The 12,154-nt window shown below is 36.2% G+C and overlaps 1 protein-coding gene across 3 annotated transcripts in view; it reads right to left on the bottom strand.

The window, feature by feature from the left end:
* Nucleotides 1-3,144: 3,144 nt before the first annotated feature.
* Nucleotides 3,145-12,154, bottom strand: part of LOC117342365 (fragile X mental retardation syndrome-related protein 1-like) — a 34,621-nt gene continuing 25,611 nt past the window's right edge. For 2 of the 3 annotated variants that reach the window (XM_033904516.1, XM_033904518.1), the window contains 3 exons: nt 11,909-12,079; nt 11,490-11,600; nt 3,145-10,677 (listed from right to left, as the gene is read on the bottom strand). In XM_033904516.1, coding sequence (XP_033760407.1) covers nt 10,097-10,677; nt 11,490-11,600; nt 11,909-12,079 — 863 coding nt within the window. In that variant the 3' untranslated portion in view covers nt 3,145-10,096. The remainder of the gene's footprint in view (nt 10,678-11,489; nt 11,601-11,908; nt 12,080-12,154) is intronic. The other variant, XM_033904517.1, reaches the window with a different exon arrangement.

The following is a 12,154-nucleotide window of genomic DNA, read 5'->3' as shown; positions in this document are numbered from 1 at the left end:
ATAAGATAATTAGTACATTCTCTTTTGTAAGTCGATCAGAGAAGTAAAATACTTGGTGTAAACACATGGAAATTGGAAACTCAACAAAAAATACTAGCAACACACTACCGAGAAATGAGGGAAATGTCCAAATAATAAAAGTGACCACAGAAAAAACCTAGGAGTGACATTTGACTCAAAACTAAAATTCAGTGAACATGTTAGTACAGTGTATGTCTGTAAAATACTAGGTATCATCTTCAGAACACTTGTTAACATGGATATCTACATGTTCAAACAACTATACAAAACTCTCGTGAGACCCCATCTTGAGTACTGTAGTATCATCAAACCTAAATCCCAACCCCTGGTCCATGTATATATGTTTGTGATATAGACCGCGCGATGAGAATTTGGTCTATAGATGTTTGTGACACAGACTGGGGGATGATAATTTGGTCTATATATAGATGTTTATGACATAGACCGGGGGATGAGAATTTGGTCTATATATAGATGTTTATGACATAGACTGGGGGATGAGAATTTGGTCTATATATAGATGTTTATGACATAGACTGGGGGAGGAGAATTTGTGCCAAGTCTCTGCAAAAGAAAGTTCCCGATTCTTCAAAATCCCCACTCTTTCCTTCCTGTTTACTAGTGAAGGGACATATTGAAGTTACCAATATTGACCTGTTTACTGGTGAAGGGACATATTGAAGTTACCAATATTGACCTGTTTACTAGTGAAGCGACATATTGAAGTTACCAATATTGACCTGTTTACTAGTGAAGGGACATATTGAAGTTACCAATATTGACCTGTTTACTGGTGAAGCGACATATTGAAGTTACCAATATTGACCTGTTTACTAGTGAAGCGACATATTGAAGTTACCAATATTGACCTGTTTACTAGTGAAGGGACATATTGAAGATACCAATATTGACCTGTTTACTAGTGAAGCGACATATTGAAGTTACCAATATTGACCTGTTTACTAGTGAAGGGACATATTGAAGTTACCAATATTGACCTGTTTACTGGTGAAGCGACATATTGAAGTTACCAATATTGACCTGTTTACTAGTGAAGCGACATATTGAAGTTACCAATATTGACCTGTTTACTAGTGAAGGGACATATTGAAGATACCAATATTGACCTGTTTACTAGTGAAGCGACATATTGAAGTTACCAATATTGACCTGTTTACTAGTGAAGGGACATATTGAAGTTACCAATATTGACCTGTTTACTAGTGAAGCGACATATTGAAGATACCAATATTGACCTGTTTACTGGTGAAGGGACATATTGAAGATACCAATATTGACCTGTTTACTAGTGAAGCGACATATTGAAGTTACCAATATTGACCTGTTTACTAGTGAAGGGACATATTGAAGATACCAATATTGACCTGTTTACTAGTGAAGGGACATATTGAAGATACCAATATTGACCTGTTTACTAGTGAAGGGACATATTGAAGATACCAATATTGACCTGTTTACTAGTGAAGCGACATATTGAAGTTACCAATATTGACCTGTTTACTAGTGAAGGGACATGTTGAAGTTACCAATATTGACCTGTTTACTAGTGAAGGGACATATTGAAGTTACCAATATTGACCTGTTTACTAGTGAAGGGACATATTGAAGATACCAATATTGACCTGTTTACTAGTGAAGGGACATATTGAAGTTACCAATATTGACCTGTTTACTAGTGAAGCGACATATTGAAGTTACCAATATTGACCTGTTTACTAGTGAAGCGACATATTGAAGTTACCAATATTGACCTGTTTACTAGTGAAGGGACATATTGAAGTTACCAATATTGACCTGTTTACTAGTGAAGGTACACATTGAAGTTACCAATATTGACCTGTTTACTAGTGAAGCGACATATTGAAGTTACCAATATTGACCTGCTGTCCTCATTGCAATACTTCATCCCTTTCTTTCTGTCCTAATATATGCTATTTCTTTCCATTGCTCTTTCTGTGACCAGGGCTGACCCTATGACCTTGAACATGGTTACAGAACAAATAACCTTGGAAGCCTTTCGCCCCAGCATACATGTACCTATACATACCAATGTAAACAAATGTGACTATGACATGTTGTTGATTCAAAAGAAATCCTTAAGATTTTAACACATTTGACTTCTGTGGATTTGAAAGTAAGTCACATGGTCATTCATTTGAACAAACTTGAGAGTCCTTCAGGCTATAGACCTAATAATATGTTCTGGCCTTTTGATTATTCAGAAGAAGCAATGAATACTTATGAACATATTGTATCCCTTTGACCTAAAGAGAGGATCAATGCCATTCATTGGAACAACCTGATGGTCCCTCATCCGGGTGTGTTATTGGCTCAATATCCCGGCTGTAGGACTGTGTTAGTTAATGAAAAAATCATCAGATTGAAAATGTTGATACCACGTGGATGCCACACTATGGCACGTGTAAGCCCATTATTATTATTATTCTGACAAGTGACTTAAAATCTGCCATTAAATATGACCAAAGAAAGTGATGACTAAAGAGTTATATTTTCAGTAATAGTGACCTTGATCGTGAAATGATTGTACCAAAGACACACAGGATATTGACACCTTTCAAAACAAATTGAGAATAGAGATACAGTAGAGCGAAAAGGAGTTATACTGCACTATCCAGCTGTTGTGCCCTAGGACTCTTCAGTGATACTATGAGTCTGAAGTGTTGATGCCTATAGCAGATGATCAAAACACTAGAAATGTGTAAAATGAAAGGTCAAAATCTGGATGGGGAGGTGCCAAAGATTTTCAACACTGGATTTCAGAAGGAATGTTAGGTAAATGTCTATATCCTGAACTGTGCCACCATTCAAATGAATTAAATGTGACAAGCAGCTTACAAAAATGTACCATGTAGCCCGAGTTTCCTCTGACCCTGGCACCATACACCACACATGGTATCAGGGCCAGAGGAAACTCAGGCTAGCTACCATGATCCTCCTCGGGGACTGATAAGTCCACCAGCATTGTATACCGGCCGATCACCACAAACAATGATGCTGACATTCAAACTTCAGTAAGATATTTCATTACTGTTTACAAGACAATTGTCTGTGATGTTAATAAAGAAAACATCCCCACACTAATTGAGTATTAGATTTTTTTTATTGTTGATGATTCTATTTCATATTTTGCTTAAAAAATCAAACACTGTAATTGTACTGTACAGCTACAAGTTAGTAGAACATTCTTCAGCCATCTGTAGGGCATTCATCTGGTATCACTATCTTTTGTGAACGTCAAAGACGATAGCCCTAACATACAAAAGTACCACCTTGAAACAATGAAATGTACATCTGGTACAAAAGTCTAAATATCAAATAAAATCAAATGTACAACCGACATGCTCAGTAAACATCCTTCTACTGTAACAGCTGTTTAACTTTGTTTAGGGGTGTTGGTAAGTCCGTGATGTTATCATACAACAATTCTGGCCAATCTGTTCAAAGCTTTGATAGTTCGCTAATTATTCAAATTTCCAAAGTGGTATTTTCTTTCTTCAAAAATGGTGAATTTTGCCAAATGTTTTTTCTTTATTATCTCAAAATCATTACTTTTAGTTGAATGTAACTTTATAAAATGTCTAGATGGAAATATTCGGATAACATTATAATTTAGCTAATCTCTAGCTTTGAACACCTTGGCTAGACGGGTTGTCAAACATGTTATATGTGGTCACTGCTACATAGCATTGCCTGTCTACAGCAAGCATTATGGGGACACAGTCGAGTCAGACACAGAGGTACCTTTAAGGGAGAGATGTCCTCGCCAGACTAAATCTGTTTTGTCATTATAATAGGATAAAAGCAAAGTCCACTGCTAATGAGTATGTATAATATATTGCAGACATGACACTCTAGGACTATCTTCACAATACTTTCCATAAATTAGACCAGGGGCCTAATCCTTAAAAGCAGGTAAAATGGGAAATGTTTTTCCTTTGTTACTTAGTAACCAATTGTTATAAGCCCCTTTTGTCAAGGGTTCTCTGAAGAATGGGACTTGTGATCTGGTGTTGTTTTCTGGTCGGATTTTGCAAAGGTTAATTGTTGCCAAGGCAGCACATTAACAATTTAGTTCTTCCAAGTTTTGATTCTAAAATGTTATAAGATTAATAGGCCTGTAAAACTGTATAATACTCCCATATTAGCCAAATGAAACACATCTACATCCCTCAAATCCCAGCTCTCCAGCTCCCATACAATCATAGGCAAAACTTATTGGTTTTGAGTAGGGAATGTAACATATTTTACTTGCCCATCTTGCACGATCGGTACATTTTTATTGAGTTTGCTTGATGAAGAGGAGATAAAAATGAACTTACTATCAAATTATATCCAGACCGAACAAACCTACAACAATTGGGAAGAGATTCTGTTTAAGCCATATGAAATTAATCTTTTCTTCAACATTTCAAATCAATTAAAGAACACATAAACACAAAAATATAAAATAACATTCATTCAAATTTTAAAACTGATTTTAAAAATAATTTTAGATTTTTAGCTTTTGTAAAATATATGTTTGTCAAATTGAGTGTAAAGTTTCACTGCATATAAACTGTGTTGGAATTAAAACCTAGACTATCTCTCCTTTCACTACAATGATATGGCTGGGATTCAATTCAGTGATTGGTTATAAAAAAGCATTAAGTCAGCTGCCCAACCACACAAGTTTTTCTTGCAGGTATTCCAACTTCATCCTATATCAATACTAACACATGGTTCTGTCCCAGTTGATAAAACTTGTTACACAATTGATTTGATCCCCAGAATTATTTTTTGTTATTTCACAGGAGCATTGATTTGAACAGGAAACATCATTTATGAATTTTTACCAACAAGTATTAGCTAATCCAAACTAACAACCAAAACAATATTTTTTCTTGTGTCTTCCCATTTGACTATATGGGTAGAAGGTAAAAATGTATCAATAATCCAACAATGAATCATAGCCGTGTACACACAATATTGAGATGGTACCTTTAACACATCATTGTAACCTTGATTTTGTACATTACATATGATCGCAGACATCTTCCATTCAAGAAATAATCTATTATCTTACTAAAAATTGCCAATAAGTATGATACAACAGATGCTCAGACAAGTCTATGAGATGGACATGGTCCTAGCCTCTGGAGTTTCACCAGTAGGGGACTAATTCACCTTGAAATGACCAATATTGTGTCTTACCCAGGAAATGTGTATCTACACTTTTAGCAGTGTTAGATTTCCTTAAAGTTGTTGGTCATGACCCGGGCCACAGAAGGGAAACGGAAAAGAGGACTACCAAAGATGATGAGGAGGCAAATGGTGGACAAAGAAAGGTAAAACAATGGTTGGAGATCATGAAACAAAGTCCAGACTGTGGTAACAGACCAGGAGGGGTGGAAGAGCTCTGTGAAGGCCTTGCGTGCCACAAGGCAGGAAGTGGACAGGTAGCAGGTATATGTCAGGTTCAGAATTTGTTTACCCATCAGGAGCTTAAGATATAGGAAATCTATCCCTCTGAGAAATCTATCCCTCTGCAAGCCTAGTTTGTCAGCTCAAGAATCTTCCACTCAGGTTCAGACCCTTAACCTTTACACTTGGGACTACTAAGGTTTGTATACTGCTGGTATATTCTAATAAGTGTATTGGGTACAGTGTAATATATTCTTTTCCGAAGTAAGTAAATACCATACACACAATTGAGATATCAGTCAGGCTGTCCAGCAAGACAACTTGTTAAATAAGTCATGAATTTACCCTTTGTTAAACTGAATTTTGACCGATATATTTATAACAGTTGATTCCAAATACAGATGTACACTACTACACTACATCACTATCTGTCCCATATTCTTGTCTGAGCATAACCCACTATTAAATAAAACCCCATGCACATTTATCCAGCAAACATGTATAGAAAAGTTTTATACATTGTTTCAAAAATTGAAACTGAAGCAAAACAAATATTTATTTTCTAAATGATCATTTTAAAGCAGAAAACTTTTGAAAGATTAAAAATTCAGAAACTTTGATGATGTGACTGAAATCTTTGTTGTCTACATTACATGTATTACACTGATTGTATTCCAATTATGATTGTGTTTTAAAGTTCATATTCACTAAACATGAGACACTTAAGAACTGATAATAGCACACAAACAATGTGATTGAATTACACTAGAGTGTTCATTACCAACACAGTTACACCACCTCTGTATGTACAATACAATCTGTACATGTCAACAAAGCAAAACCAAAGGAAAGATAACTCAAAAATACATGCAAAGAAATAAACCTAGATTTAATCATAACCATATGTTTTCGACAATGAAGTAATTCATTCAACTTATTGTCGTCTAATAAAATAAGTTCATGTTTTCATAATAAAATTTCATTACATGTATATCAATTAATAATGACATTTGAACAAGCCAAGACAAAAAATCACAATTAAAAATTCTGGATGTATGACACACAATGTAGTTGATACTACAGAGTATACCCTAAAACTACCCACATTTAGAACAGTTAAAGTTACTGTCATAAAATCACTGTTCTATTAAAATTAGATGTCACAAAACTATTCCATGTCATAAATCATTGTTTTAAATGAGATTCTCTTCAGGAGACAGGAAGTTAATATTTAAGTTTAAGTGAACAAAAGTAAGTGATCTAGATTCATAATTAGAATAATACATCATAAACGCCTGAATCACTTAATACCATTCATTGATAACAATTCAATGTGTGTATGTAATATATGTAGCTATTAAAACCAACAAAAACAGCTTAACATTCAGGCAAACTAGAGCAACAAGTACCAATACACAGATCACAACTGCAAATATACAATTTTCAAAGCAGTTTTTTTCCTCATGTTTTCTCCATATTATCTTTTATATATCTTTATCTTATCATATTACTATCTGAATATGTTTTGGTTCAGAGTTACTTCCCTTAGTAATTCATAATCACCTTACATTGATAGCATTATAGATGAAATGCAACAAATGATATTGATAAGTCTAGAGTTTGTCTCTTGTAAATTATAATTCATTATAGCAGTTTTTTTGTTTCCAAAATTTCAAAAAGTTGCCATTCTGTTGGATTGTATTTTTAAAGGACTTTCTTTTCTAAAAGGGTACTGATCATAGTTTCAGATTTTCTTCACTTGACAGTAATCGTTACCTTGCCAAACATATTCATGAGTTTGGCTGGGCATCAAACTTAAGTAAAGACTTTTGGACATTATCATCAGTTTCACCGAAATCTCACAAATTTATCTGGTTACAGCTGCCTTATCACCTACCTACAAATATGGCAGAGTAAAGGGAATTAGTGAGATTTGCAGTAATTATATATGTACCAGAAATGTTTTGACCTAGGACGTTTTCGTTTTTGCGGTCCAAACGTTTGGACCAGTTGGACCTGTGTTGTTCCTTTATTAAATAAAGACAGACCTGGTGATTTTATATTGTTTTCAGACGAGTCTTGTTTGAAATATAACATTTAAAAACTGACGAACCAGTTTGTCCGCATAGACGAACAAGCCCTATGATCCATTAATTCTTTCAGAGAAATAGGCTGGTAATTAATTCTTTCAGAAAAATTGGCTGGTAATAAATCTTTATGACTGATGACACATACTTATCAGTTGGAAAATACATTTTCCACAATATAAGACTTGTTTAATACACTTTGCTTTTGCAAGAAAAAAATACAAAATGTAACTGTATGTCAATGTGAAGTGATATTATAAATGTGGGTAGAATCAATTCATTCAAAGTAGTATAACCCTCCAAAAATCTACAAAATCTCACAGGTGTACGGGCATAGGACGGGCTAGAAACAACTTAGGGTGTGATGTCATGCAAAACATTTTGAGTTGTGGGACCATCAAATTGGGCAATACATTGAAACATTTTTCCACAACACTAGAACACAGAAGACGGTTTGTTTAATGTTTGTCTGGAACTGTAAGGACATATTGAATTATCTTCCTGCGCACACGCACACACACAAAGGTAGGAAATGACAATTGTTTAAAATGATAATTAAAACAATGTTTAAAAAAGTTTAAAATGTGGCCTATAATCATAAAATTGTACTTCATTAATAAATAATACAAACACTTAAAACCTCCCATGTACAGCTGCACACCAGAGTCTGTGTCTCACACAGTTGTAACACAGGTACAGGATACTTACCTGTTAATTTGCCAACAGGTGTTAAATACATGCTACACTGCCTCAGAGCAAAGGTCAGACTTCCATTGACAAAACTGGGTTATATCTGAGATGTTCATACACTTTTTTTGTTTTTCTATGACACAGTTCAGAGATGTTAAGCTATGAAAATATGACTCTAGTCTACTGCAGCCTTGCATGCATTAGTAAAAATTTTAAAATAAATATGGAAATTATAATTCAATATTCAGGGTATACATGAATAACTTGACGTAACTATGTTGTTAGTATTAATAGAAAATGATGACACCAAAAGCTTTAACAATAGAAACCGCTGTTTGATACTAAAATGTATCTTGAAATTATCACAAACAATTTTTCACAAAATATTTAAATATTTATGAATATAAGGTGACGTGATATGATGCGAGATGGAACACTGGTCTGACATTTGCTCGCAGACATGTAGCAGCAATGATAGGTCTGATGGGATGGATAGGTTCTTTATAAACATTGTACAGTTGTGTGTTGGACGTCCAAAAACAGCGACCCCCATAACCAGGGGTCACGGTCGGGTAACCTAGATCTCTTTGCCTACACTAAGTCATTCTTACATTATCCAACTGTTGTTAATCAACATGTTAACACAGATGGACTTTTCTGTACCTCTAAGACTGGACACATGTAAACAGTTATTGCCAATTGTATTTCATATTGACAAATCAGTAATCGCCATGTCTTATAACCTGGCCTGTACTCCTCAGCATCAGCTCACTTTGGTTTACCTAACCGAAGTCACATTAAGACTTGTGGCCATCTTAAAAACTACGTAGCATGAGAACACTATGGTATTAGGGTACAAGTATACACTTTAATCATTTCATTCTATACCAGTTGCATCAGCGAACCATTCTCAGTGATTCTATAGCAACAAGCTACAATCACTACACATGTACTTTGACATATAGCCCTTTCTCTACCCCTGAAGACCAGAGCACCCTGAACCAGGTCCGACATTTGTGAAAAAAATCTTCATCAATAATCTCATGTAAGCAAACGTAATTTCATCTTTGCTATTATTTTGATTCAGACAAAATTTTGCTGCCAGATCAATTTTTTTTTTAAAGTAATGTCAATGTTCAAAGGGTCAAATTTGTTAAATCAGATATCTTGCCTTTCATAGAGGAGAATAGGCAGGGCATAAATATCCGTTCTAAGGTCCTCTATCTTAAATCAAACCTCTTTCTTTACAATGGTCTTCAGGGACATTATTGCTTAGTCAAAGACCTTTTGTATCACCAAGGGCATCCTACAGCTCTATGCTTCCCCTATACTTACAGCTTCTTTAGATATTTTCAAGCAAGGGAAGATAATGTGCACACATTTCCACTTCGTTCTGCTTTCAGATCTGAGGTTGACCCACACACTGTACAGTATATGACCTATATATCATAAATACACACATTATGTAGTTACACAGGTAATATGAAAAGAATTCATGGCTTCAAGCAATTGTATCACTACAGTGTTCATGAAATCATTCCATCTGATGTAAACATGTCCATGTTCGATAAGAAAAGAGAATTTCTGTCTATCAATCTGTGCATCCATTTTGACACATTATATCAAGAACACTGGTATTGATGTAAGTCCAGTCTTATATATGTTTACTATAAATTTCAAATCCGGTGCTAAAGACTCGTCCGATGTGACATGTCTGGTCTGTCAACACTAAGTAGGGAGGCCGTGACTACGGGTGTGAAGCAGAGGCAAACAGACAGCAGTTTGTTTGTGATGTGGGGGCGTGGCCCTGGGCATATGACCACACCCACTCCTGGCAACGCCCACTCAGGTTACATCTACTCTCCATTCACCATGTGTTCAGTTGGTTTGTTGCTGTTGTTACCATTTTGATAGCTTCCCTTGGCTTTTGATTCTGTCTCACTTCCACTTTGTAGATTGCCATTTCTTGCATTAGGAGGAAACCTCTGATTAGTTCCACTCCCGTTCTTCCTGGGCTCCCTCTGTTCCTTAGGAGCAGGACCCTTGTTTGATGGCCCCTGTGACACTTTACCCTGGCCACTGGGTGTGCTGGGTTTGCTGCCAGACTGGGGGTAGGATTTACCAGGACCAGGTGACTGACGAGAGGGAGACTGTGTCTGCCGCGGAGGCGGGGCTGATGCTGGGGAAGTGACTGATTCAACTTTTGGGCGGGGCACCTGATTAGACATATTAGAGTTCTCAGTCTTAACCATGTTGTTGCCATTATTGCCCCCCGGACGGGGACCACCAGGCCCACTCCCAGGACGGGGACCACTGGGTCCACCCCCAGGGCGGTAATTAGATACACTATTGTCTGTTTCTGTGCCAGAGGCAGCACTACTGCTGCCACGGAACTTGTTCCTCCTCCTCCGACGCCTACGCTCTGGCCGTCGCTCATCTGTCAACAAAACACACATAAAATAAGTTTTCACTATGGTTATCAACAAAAATAAAAAAAAAGTAAAAAACACTTTGAACTTCACAAACTGGTACATTGAAAGTGCAATAAGCTGTGTTTTACACTCGAGGCCATTTACACATACAGTATCTACAAGATTGATATTTAGACACCCACTGAGAAATTTGAAAAGTTTTTTCAGGATGTTGATATGTTTGTATTAATATTAATTGTTAGGCTTAATAAACTGATAAATGGTAGTGTTATTCTGGGTTGAAAATAATTATGTCATAAAGGTTTTAAGTGGATTATGAGAAAGGTGTTATGTTAGGGTAGGTTGATAGGAGAGAGATACTGTCAGTAGACTGATGGGTATTCTTAGACTGGGTTAAGGACAAAGGGTTATTATTAGACTGGGTTAAGGGCAAAGGGTTATAATTAGACTGGGTTTAGGACAAAGGGTTATTATTAGACTGGGTTTAGGACAAAGGGTTATCATTAGACTGAGTTTAGGACAAAGGGTTATCATTAGACTGGGTTTAGGACAAAGGGTTATTAATCTGGGTTTAGGACAAAGGGTTATTATTAATCTGGGTTTAGGACAAAGGGTTATTATTAGACTGGGTTTAGGACAAAGGGTTATTATTAGATTGGGTTATTAAATGAGAGGGGGTAATTAGTGATAAATGCGTTGAAGGTAAGCCAGTTATTGTTAAAGACTATGTTTGGATTATTTTATGTATAAAGAATATGGAGAAGGGATATCATTAGTCAGGAAGGTTTGTTGTTAAGACTAATATAATACAACAGACCATGTATACCTTGATCCTGGCTGTTTACACTTGCATTGTCAAGGACAGTATCATCATCATCTGTCATACGCCTGCGTGACCTTTGATCCCTGGGATCTTCCGAGTCATATGCTGTAAAAAGTGAAGATAAAGTCAAGATTACAATATTGTAACATTCTTTCCCTTTTTCTGAATGCGAGGAATTAGTTTTAGAACTTCTAATTTCTAAATCATGCAACATCACATGCCGGTAAATGATGGATCTACTTTATGAGTTTTTACTGTTTTCTTTATTGAACCTCGTTCAAGATTTTGTTTTATAACAAACCAGTAGCCAATTTGGTTTCCAATTTAAACATAGCATGCCTCCTGACATTACCTGGATTCTGTAGCTTCTTTATTAGCCTCACTAAGCATGCCCATCTGTCTGACAAACTTACCAACAGTCCTGTAGGAAGGATAGCCACTGTAGCCACGTCCCCGGCCTCGCCCACCACGGCCTCCTCGACCTCGACCACTTAAAACACTGTCGGTAAGGTACCCTGTATGCTTCTGTTCCTCTGCCGTCACTTCTGCTGACCAATCCGTCACATTATGGCCGCTCTCGTCTCCTGTTGGCACACAAAAATCTATAATAATAGCTTATCTTAACTGATTAACCTGTGATTTCAAATATTATAATAGCT

This window comes from Pecten maximus, chromosome 14, assembly GCF_902652985.1.
Source record: "Pecten maximus chromosome 14, xPecMax1.1, whole genome shotgun sequence".
NCBI classification, from domain to species: domain Eukaryota; kingdom Metazoa; phylum Mollusca; class Bivalvia; order Pectinida; family Pectinidae; genus Pecten; species Pecten maximus.
This window is presented reverse-complemented; position numbering and strand designations above follow the sequence as displayed.